General features: G+C 35.5%; 1 protein-coding gene and 1 long non-coding RNA gene across 2 annotated transcripts; one reads left to right on the forward strand and one right to left on the reverse strand.

Annotated features, from left to right (window-relative positions):
- The first annotated feature begins 392 nt into the window (after window positions 1-392).
- On the forward strand, window positions 393-873 carry LOC149518484 (uncharacterized). The gene is made up of 2 exons (XR_016342885.1): window positions 393-532; window positions 650-873. It is a non-coding gene; the product is annotated as an uncharacterized LOC149518484 (long non-coding RNA).
- Window positions 874-11,325: 10,452 nt separating this feature from the next.
- Window positions 11,326-19,676, reverse strand: LOC111284568 (auxin response factor 19-like). The gene is made up of 15 exons (XM_022873269.2): window positions 19,339-19,676; window positions 19,176-19,255; window positions 18,697-18,815; window positions 17,809-17,907; window positions 17,645-17,701; window positions 17,284-17,439; window positions 17,122-17,206; window positions 16,897-16,987; window positions 16,546-16,710; window positions 16,305-16,427; window positions 15,914-15,989; window positions 15,659-15,797; window positions 12,493-14,333; window positions 12,089-12,279; window positions 11,326-11,908 (listed from the first exon to the last, which is right to left on the reverse strand). Exons 2-15 carry the CDS (start codon window positions 19,237-19,239, stop codon window positions 11,773-11,775), a joined length of 3,342 nt encoding a protein of 1,113 aa, XP_022729004.2. The 5' UTR covers window positions 19,240-19,255; window positions 19,339-19,676; the 3' UTR covers window positions 11,326-11,772.
- Between the last annotated feature and the right edge of the window lie 1,902 nt (window positions 19,677-21,578).

Consider the following 21,578-nt stretch of genomic DNA (forward strand, 5'->3'; position numbering starts at 1 on the left):
TATTATTTAAAATTATTTATTAAATTTAATAAAAAATAAAAATGAATATGGAAAAGAACAATTCGATTAAAAGTTCCATTTGTTTACACTCTTAATTCGATCCGTTGCTGTGCCATCGGTGCCGCCGCCCTCCGCCTCAGCCGCCACTCGTCAGTTCTAGAATCGCCCCAAAACACTTCTCCAGGTTCTTCTTTCCTCCCCCTTTCACGATCTCTAGCCAATTTTCTTTGAAACTTGATCGATTTTCATAGATCTAGGTTCAAAGATCACGATTTCTTTCTCCAAAATCATCTCTTTTGCTACTCCGACGGATCTAAAATTCAACTATGTTCTTCTTCCTTCCTTGATCTTTCCCTTCACAAACTTTAAAGCTCCAAAACAGCCTAGATCAACCTCAATTGGGAATCTAAGAAAGAGTCCCTTTCTTCTTCTTTTTTTAATTACTTGTCTGGCTTTGGTTTTGGTGCAAGTGGAGATTGAAAATGGAGATAGCTCTGTGGTGAGGATTGGTGTCTCAGTGCCCAGCGCATAGGTTAGTGACTAGCTTCTTTTTTGGCTTTCTCTATTTGCAAGTGTAGGTTGGCTATGATGGTTAATAGTTGTGACAGATTTGGTAGGGGAATTTGCAATGAATCAATTTTTTTTTTAGAAATGTGTACGTCTTTCCCGGATTCGTTGCTATATCTGAGCTTTGGAAAGGATTGGATGAAAAGAATCTCTAAAGTGGCTTTAAGAATGGGGAAAGATTGAATAATATTGTTAGGCTAATTAATGATAGCAGTAGCCTGTTAAGGTGAGGTGATAATGAAGGCTAGATCCTACCTTGTGTATGAGCTGAGTTTTATTGTTGAAAGTTGTTTGTGATACTCTCTATACTCTGGTGTTTGCTTTTAGTATTACCTAAAGCTGTTGATGACTAATGGTAATTATGGGTTATTGGTAGCAGATGGTGGAGACTATGTCAGCTCTCCCATTTGATTGTGGAAATTGTTGTTTAAGTAGAAAAGGAATATCAATTAAACTAGAGTTTAAGATTAAAACAAAGTCTTGGTTCAAAAGGATTTATTTTGTATTCGAAAATTTTATCCCGAGATTGAATTTAAAACTTTATCTGCAAGAAGTAACTCCATGAATTTTTTTTTTTTTGAATTATTTTATTTTATTTTTAAATAAGTGAAAAATAAATAAATAAAAACCAAATTAATAATAGGTTTATAACGCTGATCAAGGCCATGGCTTAGTTACACAATTACAGCCCAAAAGAAATTTAAAAGCCTAAATTTTGAAAAATGAATTTCAAAGCTAAGAAACTTCAATAAATGCGGATAAAAGAGGATGCTTATACTAATTAAAATATTTTTAGCATAATTTTTTCAGATGTGGTGTTATTTGTATGAAATTTAAAATTTTTTTTTCATTTATTGTAAGAAAAGGGAATGCATCAAAATTTCTCACCAATGATAAATTAAAGACCTAATATAAATTATGGATCCGATTGGTAGATATCAATTTTGATTATATAATTAAAGGAAATTATATTTGTTTTATTTCCCTCCATGAAAAATAGAATAATTATAGTTTTAAAAAAGAAAAGAATATTTTTGAGCATGTAACATGGGAATAAACTCAGTTAGGAGAGTTCATAAACTCTGGCTATATAAGATAATAAATATATAAAGAAGTTCCATTTCTTTTTACCAATTAAACAATCAAATTTATGAAATGAATTTAATTAAAAACATTAAGCCTTCAAGGTCTTAAATACCTATATACTTTCTTAAAGTAAGATAGAGATTAAAAAGTTAGTGTGAAAAATTTGTCCATAAACCATATTTTTTATTTAGGAATTTTTGTACTATAAATTTATGAACTTTAAACCCCAACCAAAGGATTTAACATAAAAATTTATAAATTTAATAAAAATGAAAAATAAAAAGTGAAGAAACAAGTACTTAGTGATTTAAAAAAAAAAATCGATCAAACAAAACAGTTAATGAAATAAATTGAATATTAATGTAATTAAAATATCCCCTGCATTTCAGGGGGGTAAAAAAACTAGTTAAAAATTACTCCTAAATTAATTTTGGGTCAACCATTGGTGTTGAAGATTTACATTTTATCATAAATAAGAGTATCTTGGTCTGTAAATTGTATGTTGTCACTATTGTTTTATGTGTCCTTGGTAGAAACTTGTATCTTGCCTTTTCTTTTTCCTTTTGTAATATCTCCTATTTATTTTCATTCATACTATTGATTGGTTTTGTCACTGATTTTGGCTACTCTCAATATTTATATTAGTTTTAGCGGTTTCAACATAATTTGGACTTTTATTTGATTAGGTTCAAGGCCATTTCTTAAATATAAAATTATATTCCAATTATAATGACTTTATTTTTACGATAATATTATATTCTTTAATCATATTTGTTTTTATAAGTATATGTTTGTCAAATTGTACGATCACTCTCTCTACTTTAGTTAAAATATGAACTTAGTCCTTCGTATAATAATTTTAATCATGGCGAGTCCCTTTACTTTTCGTGATTTTCAATGTCCCTCCTATCCTTAACACTGTTCAAATTCTACTGGTAAAGTGGATGACGTGGTATTAAATTGCTTATGTGGCATTTCTTATATTTGATACATGGCCTAGTTTTAACTGACGTGGAATAAAAATTCCACCTAGCCACCACCCTTAAACCCATCTAAATAATAATAAGATATATTATTTGGAAAAAAATAAAATAAAATTTGGGATGAAAAGAAGGTCAAATTGTACCAAAAAAAAAAATGGTTGGGGTTTACCAAATCCTCTTTGATTTTATTTTATTTTTTTGTACAAGGAAAAATAGGGTCGAGGGAAATTGACTTGAATTGGCTTAGGGTTTCAATTTTACACCAAGAAAAGGGTAAGAATCCAAAATAAAAGAAATTGCTAAACCCAAATTGTGGCAATGATTTCAAGACCAAAATTGACCGAGTTCTAGGAAACTAGTTTCGCAAAAAGGGTCTGATGGGCTATAATTAAGATTTCAATGGACTATTATTTCTTTCTTATCGAATGATTCCAAGTTTCTTCTCTTATTTGTAAAAGAGTATGCAACACAAAAACACTAGTGATGAACATCAAGTAATTGAAAGCTCAAGTTCATATATTAAGTGTTGTTTCAGGAACAATAAAAAATTCTTTGGATGAGATAATGCATCCATATTTCTAACTAACTAGTACCAATTTTGGGCCTTTAATTTTTACTAGTCTAGTCTTTTCTCCAATTCTAACAGTTTCAGGTCCAAGTAGGATGAGTGCGCCTTGTTTTATATTTTTTTATCCTTAAATCAAAAAATATACATTTCTGCAGCTAGTAGACTTGTAAGAGCTTTATATCATTCAATATTAAAAAAAAAAAAAAAAAAATCTATTTGTAGTAAATTGAGAAATTTTTATTCAAAAAACCTTAATTATAAAATAAAAATTTTTACCAAAACTAATCTTGAGCGTATCAATGTATGGATTTGAAGGGCATGCAAACCAATTAGAAAGATTGATTTACCATATTTTGAACTAGAATATTTCTCTAACTTCAAAATCAATAAATAATGATTATTAAAAAGAAAAAAAATTAAAACATATAATATTCATCAAAATAAAAAATTAAAAAAATTTTAAAAATAATTTAAATCTTATTTCAATTAGTTAATTTCAAGTGACCACCTTTAAAGGATCTGATAGATTTAAAATATTTCAAATCTTAGCGTTAACGATCTATTCCCAATCACATCTATTGTATAAATTGCTCGAAGAGAACTCTTTATTACCACATTTAAAAAAAAAAAAAAAAAAAACCTATATCTTATTAATTTCCGAGGCCAAATCGGTTACAAAAACTTACATAGATTGTTGGAAGTTATATTCCAGCAATTATGTGTTTTTTTTCAACCACCTTAATCATTTTCTGTTTCATCCCAATGTTCATTTTTAGCAATCACGAATTTTCCACCCCTCTATCCATTTTCCTTGGAAGTTTATCATGCTACGGGGTTTCCTTTTCTTCATTCCATTTCTCCATTTTTTTTTTCTTTTAATTTTCTCCTTTCTTTTAGCTCTTGCATGACATCATTACCTTTTACCACCAAAGATCCTTAAAATTATTGTTAATCCTATAATGAAAATTTACCCAAATTTCAGTCTCACACGTAGAATAATAAAGATTTATTTGAATGAATAGTAAAATTATTTTTTGTGAGATTACAAATAAAAATAGAGGTGAAATTGATATTTGTAATTGTGAAATTAAAATCATCCATGGAGAATGTGTTTAGATGTAAAATAATAGTGACAGTAAAATAAATTATAATAAAAAACAACTATTAAAAGCATTAGATTAAAAAATTTATATAATTATATATTTAAATTATTTAACATTTATAAAATTAATAAATAATTTAAAATTTATTAAATTACTTTAATTTAAATAATAATTATATTAAAAATTAAAATTAATAAAATAATAATACATCAAATAATATTTTTTCTTATATTAAATTAACAAAATTATTTTATATTTTTAATAAAAATCAAAATGAAAAATAAAAAAATTTAATTATAAAAATATATTGTATTTATATTACAGAGCAAGAAGTAAAAAAAACAAAACAAAACAAAAAATGACCAGGGAAAAAAAGTAATGAGGAACTAACACAAGTTACATTGTCTGTTTAAATTCAATTGGTTGCTTAGTATCAGTGGACACAAAAACCCTTGGTAACTGCACCTCCCATAGAGATGCAGATAAAGTTCAAATTACAATTTTACTTAGAAAGATAGAACTAAATTTACCACACAGAGTGCAAATTTATTATTCCTATACTTTTAATTTAATTAAAAACCCAATAAAATTAATAATAAAGGAATATTCATGATAAAAATGTGCATATTGTAAAAAAAAATTCCAAATAAAAATTATTAGTTAAAGAATATTTCATGAAAATATATAAGCAGACAAATTTCTTGTTATAGACCTATTCTTGTCTAGATTCATTGTTGTGTTTGGACCTAATGTTTTACATGTTAGGCTTGTTACTTTACTTGGTTGTAAGGCCTGTTTCTTATGAAGGCCCTTATTTATGTTTCTTTAATTGCTTTTTCACTAAGTTGGCAACAGAGTATCTCGGTTTATTACTATTAACTGAGCACAAAATGGGAAAAAGGAGAATTGTAGAGGTAATCTATTATGCAATTATTCAACTTATTCTCTTTCTGAAATTTTCTCTCCTCTTCTTTTCCTTCCTACTCTTTGACTCTTCTGAAAATTGCTTCAAATTTTTTTTTTTTTTTTGAAACAATGAAATCTCATTCATTCATTTGCAATTGCAGCATCAGCCTGTAAGGCCTTACATAAAAAGAGAGGTGGCTCTTCAATCCAGTACCTATTTTGATCACAACTCAAAGCATGCTTGGCTGGGCTATGAGCTACATTGTTTCATATCCTTCCTATATGCATGAACTTACAACTGGTAAACCCTCCACACATGTCCTTTGCTTCTCCAATTATCACGCCTAAGGGTGACAAGTCCTTCTCGCCTGATTGCAACCTTTTCAATACAGCCAATGAATCTCCCTCTAATATTACAGAATTAAAACCCATTTGCAAGGCAAAGTTGAGAGCAGTAACAGCTCCTCTTGCTTATGCGATGAACAAGTTATCAATCCTATTGATCCTGGTCGCGCATGCTCCCATTAGTTGGCCTTGTGAATTACGCACCACAACTCCCACTCCTGCCATCTTCTCAAATCGATTCAGTGCAGCATCAAAATTCACCTTATAGCTTCCACCGTTGGGTGGTTGCCATCTAAGAGGCTCCTGTTTCAGTTCCCTCTTTGCTTTCTCCTGAGCTTGGTTTGTATTCATGGATGTAGTGTCTAATTAAGTTTGCATTATGACTTGCTTTGCCCATATCCTCTCCATGAAAAGTTTTGTTTCTATTAGTCCAAGTTGACCAGCATGTCACGGCCAGCTATTGCATTTGTTCAGTTGTTAGCTGTAAAATATTTCTTTTCAGCCATAGCTGTCCTTCATCTAGTTCATCCTATTGAGTATCCCAAGGAACGTTCAGATACTGCCATACCTCTTCCAACACTTCACAATTTTTCATGGCGTAACGTGGTGTTTCTCTTTCCTTTCCTCATCATCTTCCACAAACCTTATCAACTTGAATACCTCATTGTGCCAGGGCAACCATGGTTGGTAATATGCCATGACATGCCCTCCATAGGAACATTTTGATTTTGTTTGGAACACTTGCTGTCCATAATTTCTTCCAAAGTTCCTGTTCCTGCTCCCCCAAGCGTGCCTAGTCATGATGCTCTTCGCGACTTAGCATTCTATACCCGCTTTTTACTGAATATTCTCCCCTGTTATCATAGTGCCACACAAGCACATCTGATCCTTCCTTTATGCTCACTGGTATCATGCTGATGGCTTATACTTCCGCCTCCACAAATCTGTTCCTCAAGGTAGTCTCTTTCCATTGCCTGGAATTAGGATCAATTAACTCATTCACGGTCTCATCCGTGCTCCATGCATCCCTAGGCGACTGGATATAAAGTCGGTGTTGCAAAGAACCTACTGGTCAGTCCAAATTTTGATAGATTTTACGTTTCTTACCCTCCACCTTACTCCCCGTTTAAGTGTAGAAATAGACTCCCACAAACTCCTCCATGTTAATGATGGTTTGTTGCCCAGACTTGAATCAAGAAATGAACTTTTTGGAAAGTATTTGCCTTTAAGCACTCGATGCACAAGTGTGTTTTCATTCTTGAGCAGCCGCCATCCCTGTTTAGCCACCATTGCCTTGTTGAAGTTTATCATGTCACGGACCCCATTCCTCCATACTTCTTTGAATAGCACATCTTATCCCAACTAAGCCAATGTAAACCTTTTTTGTCCTTGTTTTGTTTCCACCAGAATTTGCTTATGACTCTTTTCATTGCCATCAACAAAGTTTTTAGGAAGTAGAAAACATCCCATGTTGTTCGCTGGAATAGCTTGCACCACAGACATGATAAACACCTACTTGCCCCCTTGTGAGAGCATTTGGCTCAGCCTTCCAATCAATCGCCTTTCCATTCTGTCCTTGAGCTCTTTAAAAGCTCTCTTACTTGCCCTTCCTACCATAGAAGGCATTCCTAAATATTTTTCCATGCCTGATATGTTCTGAATTCCCAACGAGGTCTTTGTTTCGGCTTTCATCCTATCCTGCGTGTTGCAACTGAAATACAAGGCTGCTTTATCAAAGTTTATGTATTGGCCAGAGCTTTCTTCATACCTCCTTAGCACGTGCCTCACCGCCTCACTTTCGTTTCCATCTGCTCTAGCAAATAGGATACTGTCATCAGCGAAAACAAGACGAGTAACTCTAGGTCCAGCCTTGCATCCATTCCATGGATTCGACCTTCGCATTGGTATTTGTGTAACAGTGATAAGAGCCCTTCTGTACAAATTAGGAACAAATATGGGGAAAGTGGGTCTCCTTGTCGGAATCCTTTTTCGGGTCTGAAGACGTCAGTCATGCAACCATTAATCAGAATTGATTAAGAGACTGAAGTTACACATTTCAAGATAAGACCAACCGAATGTGAAACCCCAATCTAATCATCATTCTAGCAAAAAAATTCCATTCCACTCTATCATATGCTTTGCTTATATAAAGTTTTAATGCAAAGTAACCATCCCTCCCTTGCCTTTTGTTTTTCAAGGAATGAATCATTTCGTAGGCAACCAGGATATTGTTAGTGATTAATCTCCCAGGGACAAAGGCACTTTGAGCATCACTGATACAAACTGGAAGGATGTGTCTGAGCCTATTGACAAGGACTTTTGCTAGAATTTTGTAGATGACATTACACAAACTAATTGGTCTAAAATGGCTAACAATTTTAGGATCTTTGATTTTTGGAATAAGCATAATGTTAGTATGATTTATGTCTTTAATCTCCCTCCCCTCGTTTAGACATTCTAAGCAAAAATTTATAACATCAGTCCCAATAATATTCCAGAATTTTTGATAAAAAAGTGCTGGCATACCATCGGGTCCTAAGGCTTTGGTTGGGTGCATCTGTCTGATTGCTAATTGAATCTCTTCAGCTTGAAACTCTGCAAAGTGTGAATTGTTCATTTCATTTGTTACCTGCGACTCAACTGCCACAAGGACATCCTCGAAGTTATCAGTCCTGTTTGATTGGAATGGTTTCATGAAGTATGCAGTGACAAGTTGTTGGATTTCTAGATCACCCTCACACCATTCCCCATCTTCATTCAACAGCCCCTTGATTAAATTTCCTTTTTTCGTTGGGTTGCCTGTGCATGAAAGAATGCTGTATTTTTATCACCTTCCCTCAACCAAGCAATCCTTGACCTCTGTAGCCAGATCAGCTCTTTCTTTTCTAACAGAATATTTAGCTCCCTTTTTATGCTAGTTCCCCGTGACAAAACTTCATCCGTAGGGCCCGCATGTTTAATGCTTTGGAGCTCCCTTTTTCAGAAGGTTTATTTTATTCCTCCTACTGCCAAACCTCCCATCATGCCAAAGTTTTAATTGTTCCCCCGTCCTTTTCAGCCGTTCACGCACGTCCCCGTGCAAACCTCCCTGCCATTCATCTTCAATCACGTGCCCGCACTCCCTCTCAGTGGCCCACATAGCCTCAAACCGAAATATGCTTCTCCCTTTGTGTTTGTTCTTCTGTTTTGCAACTTCTGTATTCATTAGTATAGGCACATGTTCAGACACTGATGCAACCAAACGTCGAACTTCACTATTGGAAATCTTTCAACCCATAATTTTGTTGCAACTCCAAGGTCGAGACGTTCACGTATATTATTATTCCTTGTTCTTCCCCATTCCCACGTGAACCATGAACTCTTAAAACTCATATCCTCCAAGTCACAATCTTTAAGTGCATTTCTAAACTCTATCATTTGGCTTTCCTTCCTAAGACAGTCACCTAATTTATCAGAACTTTATAATATTTCATTAAAGTCTTCCATGCATAACCATTCCATATCATTCTGAAGCTTAAGCCTCCTCAAAAAGGCCCATGTGTCGTGCCTTCTACTAGAATTTGGTTCACCATATACACCTATTAGTCTCCACGGTCTAGCTTCGGTTTCTTCCCTCACTTTCATATCAATGTTGTTTTGGAGTAGCTTAACAATTTCACCTGCACACTTTCTCCTTAAAGAACGGCTTATCCTCCACTTCTTCCTTCTGCATTAACTCCAAAGGCAACATTCATTCCACATCGTCTTCTTATTCTATCGAGCTTCCTTTCATGCAGCTTAGTTTCACTTAAGATATACTACATGGGGATCTTCTTTATTGATTAGCTCTCTCAGAGCTCTAACTGCACGTGGGTTCCCAAGCCCACGGCCGTTCCAGGCCATGCACCTCATTGTTCTCCGTGGGACTGGATACCAGTCATCGCCGTTTTCAAATTCAGCAAATCCTCCCCTTTTTTTTTTTTTTTTTCTTTTGGCATTATGCTTCTGCTCGCTTTGTTCATTCATTTTTTCTCTTCCTTCCACATACGTTGTATCCCCCTTCTGCTGTTTAAGACCTAGCCAGTTTCTTCCATTTCATTTTAGGATTGATGGGTCGCGTTGTGTGGTGCGCCACTACCACCTCTGCCAGTTTATCTTGGTCTGCTCGTGGACTCAAAGCCTGGTTATTAATTGGTGCACACACTGCAGACATCCCAGTATTCTTTCCAGTTGTTACCACATCTACACGGGCCTCTCTCTCCCCTGCTGGGCTCTGTTTAGCGTTTTTTTCCCTTCCTTACTTCCATTGGGCCCGATCCTCCCAGCCCCTTTTCCGTGTATCTCACCATTCCCTTTATTTAGGCCTTCTTCGGCTGAGTTGAAAATCCCTACGAACGAGGAAGATTCGTGATTTTCGCAAGAGAAGTTATCACTGCTATTTTCACGCTTTTCTTGTTGACTTGCCCCGATAATTCCGCCCTGTTCTAGGTTCAGTCAGCGGTTGACGCTTCCCATTGCGCCTTCGTCCGCCCTCGATCCCTCTCCCATCGTTTCACTGGCCTTATCACTTCTCCCAGATTCGTTGCTGTTTGTCTTTGTTTTTTCCCTTTGACGTGCGTACCCTCCATAGTGGTTCAGTTCTTTCTGGGGTGGTGACACTGTCATCCAGTTTCCATACTGTCTGGCTTTCGTTTGTATCGTCACCATTTTCATTCATATTACATGCCATCTCTATATGCCCCAGCAGCCCACCTGCATAACAAAAGGTTGGTAATCTCTCGTACTTCACCTGCCCATAAATGGCTTCTCCTTTGCCAGGCCTAGCGAGATAAACCTTCGAAGCGGTTTTGTGATGTCTACTTCTATTCTGAGCCGCATGAAGCTCTCCAATTCATAAAAGGCCGTTTAGGCATCCAACTCCACTAGAGTTCCTATTTTATTAACTATTCGTTCTGGCATTACGCTATTGATCATGTTCAACGCAAGGCCGTACATGCGAACCCAGAAAAGAGCACAAGTGAAATTACAATCCTCTGGTCTAAGAGTGCCATCATATTCTCTGAATAAAACCAGATTCTTATTAGAGGACCAGGTTGATCCATCCAACCCCCTTTGCTTATCTTTCAATGTCACAAATTTGAAGAGAATCAGGTTGGCATCTATGAAGGACACTGTTACCTCTTTCGACAAACGCCAGACTACTTTTAAGTGTCCCTACTATCGCATCTTTGTTGTACGGTCTCCCTGTCAATAGTTTTGCGACCAACCAGTTCTTCCCTCTTCTGCTTCATCCGCCTCTTTTATTCCATCTGTGCTTACTCGTTCCAGTTCATCTTCAGTCACGATCAAGTTCTGCCATAATTTTTTCTATGTTTTCAATTCTCTCCATACAGATTCCGCCTTTACCCTCCACTACTCCTATGTAACCTAGATCCCTCCTACCACTGCCACTGCTACTCTGCAACTATAACAATCCTCAAAAGACTGGACCCTTGAGGCCGCTCTTGTGGACGAAGACTCTCGCAAATAACACTACTAAGCAATACTCCTGCAGAGACCTTTTATATATGTGAAAAATAAAAGGGATAAAATTATATATGTGAATAATAAAAGTAACAAAATTATATGATAAATCTGATGCATTACTGGGATAAATTTTGAGAAACTGTTAGTCCAACACAAGGTGAATCCCCCCTTCACAAAAATTGAAGTTGAGATCACTCTTTTTTCTTTCCATTTGACAATTGAAGAACATATCTACACATTTTATATAGTCGAGACCAAGCCATACAATTCATGATTTTTCTTTGCTAAAAAACTGGAGTACAACTAACGAACATCAAATTTCAATTCAAAGGAGAATAAACTGGAATATCAATTTCTCCACATACAATCAAACCTATTAACGAGTTCAAAGCGTATATCAAACTGGATTCTTAACTAAGCTTAACTGTCCCTTCCAAACTATCGGTGCAGAGAGTGTTGATAGATTTCCTACTCTTCCTTCTGCTTCTATGATCTATCTGTTCTTCTCTAAGCATAAACTTCAGCCAAAATTGTAAGTGAACATCATCTTACTGCACAGAAGGATCGTTCCACCTTTTGTTACCATTGGAAAATGAAACTACCAATATGTGGAAGATATAAGCAGTATGGAAGGCTATTAAACCCTAGCTACAAACAAATGATATAAGCTCCCAACAACTAACAGTCATTGGCTTGTTGCTAGACTAGTTTATGCGTTGCCGTTGCCAGAGCTGCTACAGGCTTGATTAGGAAGCACAGAGTTCCCAAAATCTCCATCCAAACTCATCTGCTGCACTTCCTGAGGGGAGAGGATCTTAATGCATCGGACACAGTTGACAAACTCACTGAAATGGAACAGATGTAAAAACTGTCAGAGAAAAGGGCTAACTACATTGACAATCACAGGATCAAAAATTCCTGAATGTTACAGAATTTAATTTATTTTTTTATCAATTTGGTCTTATGCCAACAATGAAAAGAATAGATGGGAAGGGCTATAAGAGGAAAGGAACAAGAAGACTTACTCCCATGGGTCATCTCCAACTAGTAGAACATCATTCTCGTGATCCACATAGACTAGTTTCCAGCCGATTCTGCCCCGGTCTTCCAGCTGCCCCTCAATGCCAAACCTACGAGCCAGATCTTGTTTGAGTTGATCATAACCTGAATAACGGGCTATATCTATCGATCTTCCAACAGCTCCACGTTTGTACACCTTGAAAAGGTAAAAATGTAAATTAGAAGCCTTGACAACTGGATGATAAGAAAAGGATTTGCCATGTGTGGAGTGTGCACACTCACCTTTGTGGATTAGGGTTAAAAGGGGTAGGGATCACATGTATAGAGATTTACTCAATATGATTGTTATGTTTAGAACAACTTATCCAAAAAAACAATAATAATAAAAAATAAGTTTAGAACAACAAACCTTAGTATATGTTCGCATTCTCTGAAACTGTGGTTGTGGAGCCCATGCAGCCCGGTTTATGAAGCTGCTATCATTTACAGTGGAATCAATGGAATTAAATGTCATATCTGGAACTCCAAATGATTGGGAAACCATCGAAGATGAAAGTTCCTGCTGAACGTCTTTGGGGTTTTCATAGCTGGTGAGCATTCCCCCTGAAGAGAGGTTATTGGAAAAATCTTTCCCCAGCCCCATCATGCCCTTTGTCAGCAAATTGTCAGAATTCATGGTCATCCCTATTTGACCCTCCATATTCGTGCTGTATGAAGCATTGTTCCTAGGATCTGCCTGAACTTCTCCATCTTGACTTGTGTCTCTCAACAACATTGTTTGAGGATTGTAAGTCAATAAGTTGTTTTGCTGCAAATGAACATCATTCTGAGAAAGGCACACTGAAGTCGTAGAAGATGATGTGTCCAAATAATCTGCCTGTGCATTAACACCATTGATGTAGTTTTGTGGTGCAAAAAGGCCTAGATTTTGACTCTTGGAGATATTTAACAAGGGTTTAACATCAGACTTCTGCTGTAGTTCTTTATTTATATTAGCATTAGATGACATGGTTTCCAAGGTATTAGGATTCAAGACTGTGGCAGCAGACTGAGCCATGTCATCCCCTAATCCAGTAATTCTGTGGGCTCTGCTGTTTATCAGTGGTTGAAGAACATTTGGACAGTTTGTTGATGGTGAAGTGGAACAAGATGGATTATCATCAGTAATCACAGACTGTGCAGCTATAACAGCACCTGTCATTACACTGCTAACAGCTGTGGAGAGCTGATTTGTTGCTGTGGTTGGGGAGGGACCCACATGACCAGGAATTTCAGGCAGCATTCCAGGTTGCTGTTGCTGAAGCTTTGACTGCAGAGGTGGCTGGGAGAACCGAACATTTGCCCGGCTGTTATTTTTGGACATCTGCTGTGTGACAACATTAGACTGAGGTAGCAAGGTAGGTGACATTTGAGGCATCTCTAATACTTGGCTAGTTGCCACAGACGTGGAGAAGCTCTGAGATGCATCTAACAGCTGCCTTTGTTGATCTTGGGGTTGGGCAAGTTGAGCAGGCTGCTGAAGTGCGGACTGCTGAGCCAAAAGTGACTGCTGTTGATGCTGAAGCTTCTGCAACAGTTGAAACTGAATCTGGTTGTCAGGCATTTGTAAAAGCTGGCTAGCTGGATCAGGCAGCTGGGAATGCATTAGGTTTTGCTGTTGATTTGGGCCCATAAGATGTTGCTGTTGCTGCCGCTGCTGCTGCAGGTTTTGAGGAAGACTTCTCGGGAGTTGATGGATTTGAGTAGATGTTTGCTGCTGCAGAAGGATGTTGTTACTTTGGACAAGGGTTTGAGGCTGCAGAACTTGAGCCTGAACTTGATTAGATGGTAGGGTCTGAGCAATCAAATTTTGCCTTGACTGCTGAGTCATGTCACTCAGCTGTTGTGGCTGCATAATGGATCCCAATGTGTTCATCGTAGATGGTAGCTTTGGAAGCTGATCAAGCTGCTGCACTTGCTGAGGTAGCCTCTGAGCATTGAACTGCAAATTGTTGGGCTGAGGAATTTGTGGTGCTGACAAACCCATTTGGCGAGAAATATCTGCTCCAGCAAAGTTTTGCATGACAGACCCAGACAGAGACTGCATTACATTTGGCTGGATTGTGTTTGCCAATACAGGATTATGCTGCATATTCATCCACTGGACCAAGCTAAGCCCCGGAAGGGCCTGGGAATCCTTCATGCATATATCATCGCCAAGCCAAGGCATTGGCCTCTTAAATAGATTATCTAAGTCGGAGGAGTCATCATCTGCAAAATTGTTCGGTAGGTGGCTAAACCATGTCAATATATGAAGAAAGACAAGAATGTTTAAGAATTCAATCATCAGCATAGCACAGTAGGAGAGTTGGATATTAAATAGACCAAATAGATTAAAAGGAAAAATATCAATCGACACAAGAAAAAAGAGGAAATATATCCCCAAACCCTGCCCCACATCACTTGCTGTTCTCATTGCAGAATTGCAATAAGTGGATGTCATTTACTCCTAATCATTGCTGCTCTACAGCTTTGACCACGGAAAAGACCAAACTGTATGTTGAGAATTACAAGAGCTTCATTGTCTATGGGACAATCATTTTCAAGACCCAAACCATGCATGCCCAAAGATAACCTTGACTATGGAATCTAACATTAATCTTATCCCACTGTTTTGTCTCTCATAATTTCCCTAATTTTGTATGTTGATTTCTTTCTTCTTTTCTTTTTGGACCAACTTTGAAGTTCTGAATATGTACTTTGTTGCTTCTTCCTTTAAAAAAATTAAGCATAAGACATTCCATCAAAATATACAAATGCAGTGAAGAGAAATTTTCTAAAGAGAAACCCAAAAAGATATTAGTAAAGCTTAAGAATAACAACCATGGGCTCTACCATACAAACAAATAAGTCTGAAATATTCGAAACCTTCTTCAACTAAATTCAGATGCAAAATCAATTAATAAAGCTTTTAATCTCCAAAGTGTTTGGGGTTTAAGCTACAAATTTATTCATCAATGCAGCTGAGACAACATTTTTCCTAAGCAATATGAAATTTATTTCCTGAGTAATATTTCTCATCATCATCATCATCATCAAAAACGTTTCACTTGTCTTTGCAGGCAAAGGAAATTTACGCAAAAACCAGAATTTCCAAACCCCACAACCATCAGCAAAGAATTCAAGAAGTGGACAATGGGTTTATGTCAGGTTTAACTTAATGAATTTTCTATACATACTTTGTGACAATGACTGCTGATTATACTAGGTTAGTCAATTCCAATTTAATTGCTCATTTCATCGCGTGCATACTTCACTGTATTAAAAAAAAGGGCTTATTTCATAAGCCTTCTGTTTGGTTTTCTGATTAAATATATTTCAATTTTGGCATCTTCTCTTTGTAATTTTTAAGAAACTCTCTTGCAGACATAGCCTTTTCAGCCTTGACTCCAGAGGAAAAATATAGCATACAAACAACCAATAGAAGGCAGAGAGGATACTGCCAAGAAACAAACTTCGTAAGTGACATCTAAGTAACTGTTCATGCACAAATAGAAAATGATTATGCAATGATACGAAGCTATCAGATCTGCTACCTGGCATTCCAGGTTGTCTAGGGCGCTTTGATCTGAAGAATGGAGGGGGACAGATGAAAAATGGAGCTGTAACTGGTTCAATCTCCCAAATGGATACTCGATTACGTCTTTCCCCAGCAGTTGACTCATCCCAACCAACCTATTCAAGAAAATAAGCTGGTTAAAAATGTTATCTAAATCATTGAAAAGAAAATCCTCATATTGCTACAATAAAAATAAAGAAAAACAAAAAATAAAATTAATAAAAAAATCTACCTGCATATTACGCCACTGTGAGTTTTTCCATCTTACAGGATCAAGATCGCTAATTCCCGTAATTGTACCCATATACCTGAAGGGAAAAGGATTATTTTATTTTCCACCATTATTTATGGTAGATAGCCAAATCAAAATTTTCTGATCCAAGAATTCAACATCTTAATGCTCAAGCCACATTTAAACTCAGGTTTATAATTGCTAAGTTCAATATAAAGGCATCAGAAATTTAAATGCTAAAACATCTGTACTTCCAAAATTTTGGTCATTCCATTTGAGTTATGCCAACATCAAAGCAATAATTAACAGCCAATTTTATAAGGCAATACAAGGGAAATTTGAAGATATTAATCAGTATTCGAAAACAAACAAAGATTTGAAATACATCTACCTTCTTGTTCCTGACTCTTCAGTTTCAAACATCATTCGAAAGCGCATGCCAGGTGATATTTGATTGTTGTACACAGCCTTGTAGTACTTGGCTAAAGGAATAACAAATTCAGATGGACTAGTCCTAAACAAACAAAGATTTTTTTAGAATGAATACTTACAGGGTAAGAAATTTTCCAAACTAATCAAGTATTTTAATGTGGGTAAACTTATTTAAAAGTCAGAAAGGAATTGTTATGGACCTTGGATTATAGAATACAGTAAAGGGGCTATTGTTTGCTGTTGCATGAGCAGCTGCAGCAAGGATGCCAATATGCATGCTATCACTAGACAATACTGATGATGATAGATTGGTGGGTTGCCTGTTAGCCCGCCTTATACCTAAGAGAAGCTGCTGCTTTTCATCTCTGCTCACAAATTTTAAACATCATAAGAGTGATAAAATTGCCTTTATATGAAGAGGGAGCAGAAAAAAAAATTGGACACATAATATGACAAGGCTTCTGTAAATAAAGAGACATGAAACATTATGAAATCAGTAATTAAAATTACAGATTCCAAGAGGAACATCACTTCATTACCATTACCATTACCTAATGAATAAAACCGAGTCACCAGCAAAAAGTCTCTTTCCACTAACAAATAGACTCCATCCTGTTGTAAGCAAGTGACGTTTTGGTTGTCCTGAAATTGAGAACCAGGGTCTGGAATTAGATAGATCTAGTTTATAAAGCACAAATAAAACAATTATTACTAAGACTGTAATATCAATTCATAGATCCAACTAGTGAAAGTTCAAGGCCACAAAATGAACATACCACGATAGATATGGCGGAAGGTCCAGACATTGTCATGCAGATCTCTGGCCACAAGTTCTTGAGCAGGTGGTTGCATTGAGAAATCCTGTCAAAAGAAGCAGGAAAGGGATTAATTTGTGAAGTTAAAACAACCAACCTTCTAGGTGAAGTAAAACTGCTTACAAGAGGAGGAAAAATTTTTTCGGCCGCACGGCGAGGAACAGAAAAACCTCCATGAGTGCTTGTATCACTTGCTGTCAATGTCTTACAGAAGAATTCTGGCGGTGGCTTATTTGCCCTAAGAGAAAGATCTGATCTCAGTAACGCGTCTTTATCAAACTGCACAAAATATCAATAGGTTAAGTTCTTATAGCCACTTAACCATACTAAGGTCATGTATATATTTTTCAAGAAATTTAGATTAGTTTGATCCTGCTATTTTACTTCCAGTTGCTTTCTTTAAAGCCATATAAAATCCCATATCATATTCAAAATTCTGTAACAAGATATAGATTCTTTTAGACATTTGGGATAAGTTCTTTACAGAAGAAACAGGTTGGAGGGTCATCTGAGCGTAGACTTCGTCTGTGTCAGGGTCTGCCTGCAAAATCACGCAAAAGAAAGTTGAGAAAGTGAATAATATACACAAGATCATCAATATTTGTAAAAGGCAAAGAAGAAAAGGCAGAAAGAATTAGGTAACAATACATGCAAGGTGACATTGTGAAGGAGACATAATAGCTTCGAAGGAAGATTTGGGTAGTTTGGAATTTGAGCATCGACATCTTTCTTCATAGATGCTGCAACCTGAGATTGGAAATTTCATTGAATTCAGAACACATGCTTAACCTAGATAGAAGATGAAAGGTTTAAACAAACAACAATTTTCATGTGCTATCACCATATATCTGAATATAGTGGCCATTCTTTCCATGCTACAAAGTTTGAGTTAAACAAAGTTCAACTACCCTCCATAATTTCTAGTAAAAGAAACTTTTAAAATTCCATGAACACAACACTCAGGAAATTAAGACTGCAACTGACAATATGATATGATTGAGGCAAATCAATGCAAACAGAAGAATAAAATCAAAAGAAGAGCTGTTGTAAATGCAAAGTAGGTGTGAGAGATGCTGATTATGAGGATAGTAACAAAAGTAGTAGCACCAATATTATTGCTTTGAAACCAACATGACAGAACTAGTATTGTATAGTACTAGAAATGCATACCAATTGTTTCATTAATACAAACAAATAAACGCATAGAATACAAGGAAACAATTTCTTATCTAACTGGTAAAAAGGGTTTTCTTTTTAGTGGCCAAAATAAAAAGAAAAATCAACCGAAAACATTATATTCTCCTCCCAACTACCCATCACACGATTCAACGCCCAAATACTTTTGAGGAAAATGCTAACAACAACCACAACACCGGATCAAACCCAGATTTTTTTTCTTAAAAAAAATTCATTCACAAAGGAAAAGAAGAAAAGAAAATAGAAACAAAAAGGTAATCATAAAAAATCTATACTACTTATTGAGTGATCCAATTAATGTAAAGAGTAAATGAAGACAAGAGTTGGTAATTGATTTACCTGTTCGCTGTGGCCTTGAGGGAAGTAGACAACGTGGGTCCCAGCCGCCGGCAAGTTCACCAGCGGCCCAGCACACGCCTGCCATAGCTCCGGGTTGATGCTCTTCTCTGGAGCTCCACCTGCATCACCACGTTTTAAGCAACAATCGGTCAACTCACTTACCCTCATTTTTCTTTCTTAGCTGGGTGTTTTCCGGGAAAAAAGGAAATAAAAAAAAAGAGAAATTCTCAAAATAAAAAAGAAATAGACTTTATTAATTCGGCCAGAGATTTTGGTTTCAATTAAAAAAAAAAAGCTGAAAAAAGAGCAAAGCTTCCAGCTTTTAAAGTAGAGATTGACTCAGAAAATCGGACAAAACCGACGTAAACAAGAACGAAGATAAAGACAAAAACACCTCTTACCTGATCCATCGGTTCTTTCAATGCTTTTTAGGATAAACAAAGTGAAAATATTAAATTAGTGAAAGAGAAAGAGCTGACCTTCAGACAAATTCGGAGCTGCCGCGTTGGGTGCTGCTCCGGCTCCGGTCGCCGGCATCTTCATTGCTTTCTCCTTTCAACTTTCAGACAAAAACAAAATCTAAACTTGTCAGCCGTTCATCTCTGGTTTGGTTGAAGAAGAATAGCAAGGATGCTAGCGTACTTTTGACAATAGAAGGGGTTGCTGTTGAGTTGAGAGCTCAGATCAGCTGATTTAGAAAGTTGAAATAATAATAATAATAGTAATAGTAAAAAAACAACTTTATTTCCCGGGAAAGAAAATAATTTTTTTTAGAATAAAAAAAGACAGACGGATTCCGGCGACAGTGCCGGCAAAAGTGGGGAGAGAAAGAGGCCAGAAAAACAGTTGACAAGGAAAGGGAGGCAGGAACAATAATCTAAAAGGAAAAAGAAGAAATGGGGTTTGAACTTTGAAGGCTTTGTCACACAGGCCAAATCCTGTTATGTACCCCTACAATACCCACACATTTCCTTTCCTCTGTTTTTCCTTCTTACTTCGCCCACCACTCTCTATCTTTTTCCTTTTTTTTTCTTTTTTTTTAATTATTATATCCCTTAATTCTTTCAATCGTTAATCAGAAAAAAGTCTTAATTAATAACCATGCTTGTAATTCCCATAACTTTTTTGTTTTGTTGCCAAACTTACCCCTTTGCTTGCTAATCCAAAACCACTCCAGGAACAAAGCACAGACAAAATCATGTATCTCATTGACTCAATGCTTTGACCATCATTATCACACCCCCATTATCATCATCATCATCCTACACCATTCAACATCCCCTTTTTCACTATTATTTCTTGTCCCTATTTCTTTTTCTTTCTTTTTTTTTTTTAATCTTCTCTTGTTTCCAGGTTGAGTGTTCTTTTAGCACAATTCAATTTTGAACGCCAACAAACCATTTTGGTTTCAAGTACTAAGATGCTTGAAGCAAATTGTAGAAAATAAAAAGCAAAGAAACAGATATTGAAAGATTTGTTAAATGATATAGCATCTTCCTTTTTTAACAATGTGTGTATTTAATGCTATGTGGTTCCAATAATTTGTTCATCATTCAAACGTAAGGTTTAATATTTGGGACAACAAACACAAAATTTCCCCTTAAAGTTGCAATTTTGACTCGTGTCTTTCCGACCATTATTGTGTCCTTTCGACCACTGGAACAACTAATCAGTAGAGCATTTACAATAGTTTCCGAAAATACTTTCTGAAGATTTTGAAATTAAATTAAAGATGAATGGATTGAAATTTATAATATAGAAAATTATTATTATAACCCCAATATTACAAATATAGCATTTACAATGGAATGATTTAAATAGCTAACTATTTTAGAAATTTATTCACATAATGTAAGCTTGAATTTAATATGTAAATTTTTTATTACCTGTTTGATGTGACTATGGCAATCGGTGGAGTAATTAAAACGGACGAGCCTTAGATGAAGTTATGTATCATTGTCAATATTTATATAGCCATGCCCATCTTGTATGGCTGGCACTAAAAGCTCCTTTCAGGATTTTCATTTTTTCTTTTTTTCTTTTTTTTATTACAATCTTCATCAATAACGTTGGTCGTTGGTGCTAACACATGGTAATTATATATTTATTCTGTCATGTTTTGTTTTTTTTTTTTATATATATATCTTAAAATTTTTTTTTTTTAACATCTCATTTTTCCTTTATATTCTAAATTTTTTTTTATGATTTTTTATTTTTTAACATTACAAAGTATGATATGTTTATCAAAAATGTATATGATATTTTAATATAAAATACAATAAAGTAAAAATCTTTCTCTTAAGCATCATGAAAATTAAACACAAACAAGCAAATATGAGTCAAAGGGTATAATAATAGGAGTGTAAACTGTTATAAAATATTTTAAAATATTAAAACATGATTAATTAATAACTTAATTAAAACAATCAAGTTATGTTAATAAATAACTTAAGGTAAGGTCAAAATTATGATTCTATATTTAAAAGAATAATGTCTAAAGACTAAACAAGAAAGCAGTTGATTGCTATGCTTAAAGCAGTTGATTGCTATGCTTAAAGCAGTCGACTACCATACTTAGAGTAGTCAACTGCCATAGACATCCAGGAAAAGTAGTTAATTACCAAAGGCATGGAGTCAGCTGCTTTGTCAAACAAAAGCTAAACTTAGTTTTTGTATAAGTAGTAATTAATTGCTAGTTTAAAGTGATCAACTATTATGCTTAGAAAGAGAATGGAGGTAATTCCAAACTCTTGCGGAATCGATTGCCATTAGTTGATAGTCTTCTAGAATTAATCTATGTTATAAGTAGTTGATTGCTATTGAACGAAGTTAATTGCTATATAAGAGGCCAAATGTTGGAAGCTTTTTAGAAAAATGAGTCA

Source organism: Durio zibethinus, chromosome 6, assembly GCF_047325235.1.
Source record: "Durio zibethinus cultivar Kanyao isolate XHJ-2024 chromosome 6, ASM4732523v1, whole genome shotgun sequence".
In the NCBI taxonomy this organism is placed as follows: domain Eukaryota; kingdom Viridiplantae; phylum Streptophyta; class Magnoliopsida; order Malvales; family Malvaceae; genus Durio; species Durio zibethinus.

What these genes read in the sequence shown, in the direction of transcription:
- LOC111284568 (XM_022873269.2), bottom strand. Translation starts at nt 19,239, where the DNA reads ATGAAGATGCCGGCGACCGGAGCCGGAGCAGCACCCAACGCGGCAGCT. An exon ending in TTCACAATGTCACCTTGCAT is followed by an intron (nt 17,702 to 17,808) that starts GTATTGTTACCT and finishes GTGATTTTGCAG; the next exon opens with GCAGACCCTGACACAGACGA. An exon ending in ACTGTATTCTATAATCCAAG is followed by an intron (nt 16,428 to 16,545) that starts GTCCATAACAAT and finishes TTGTTTGTTTAG; the next exon opens with GACTAGTCCATCTGAATTTG.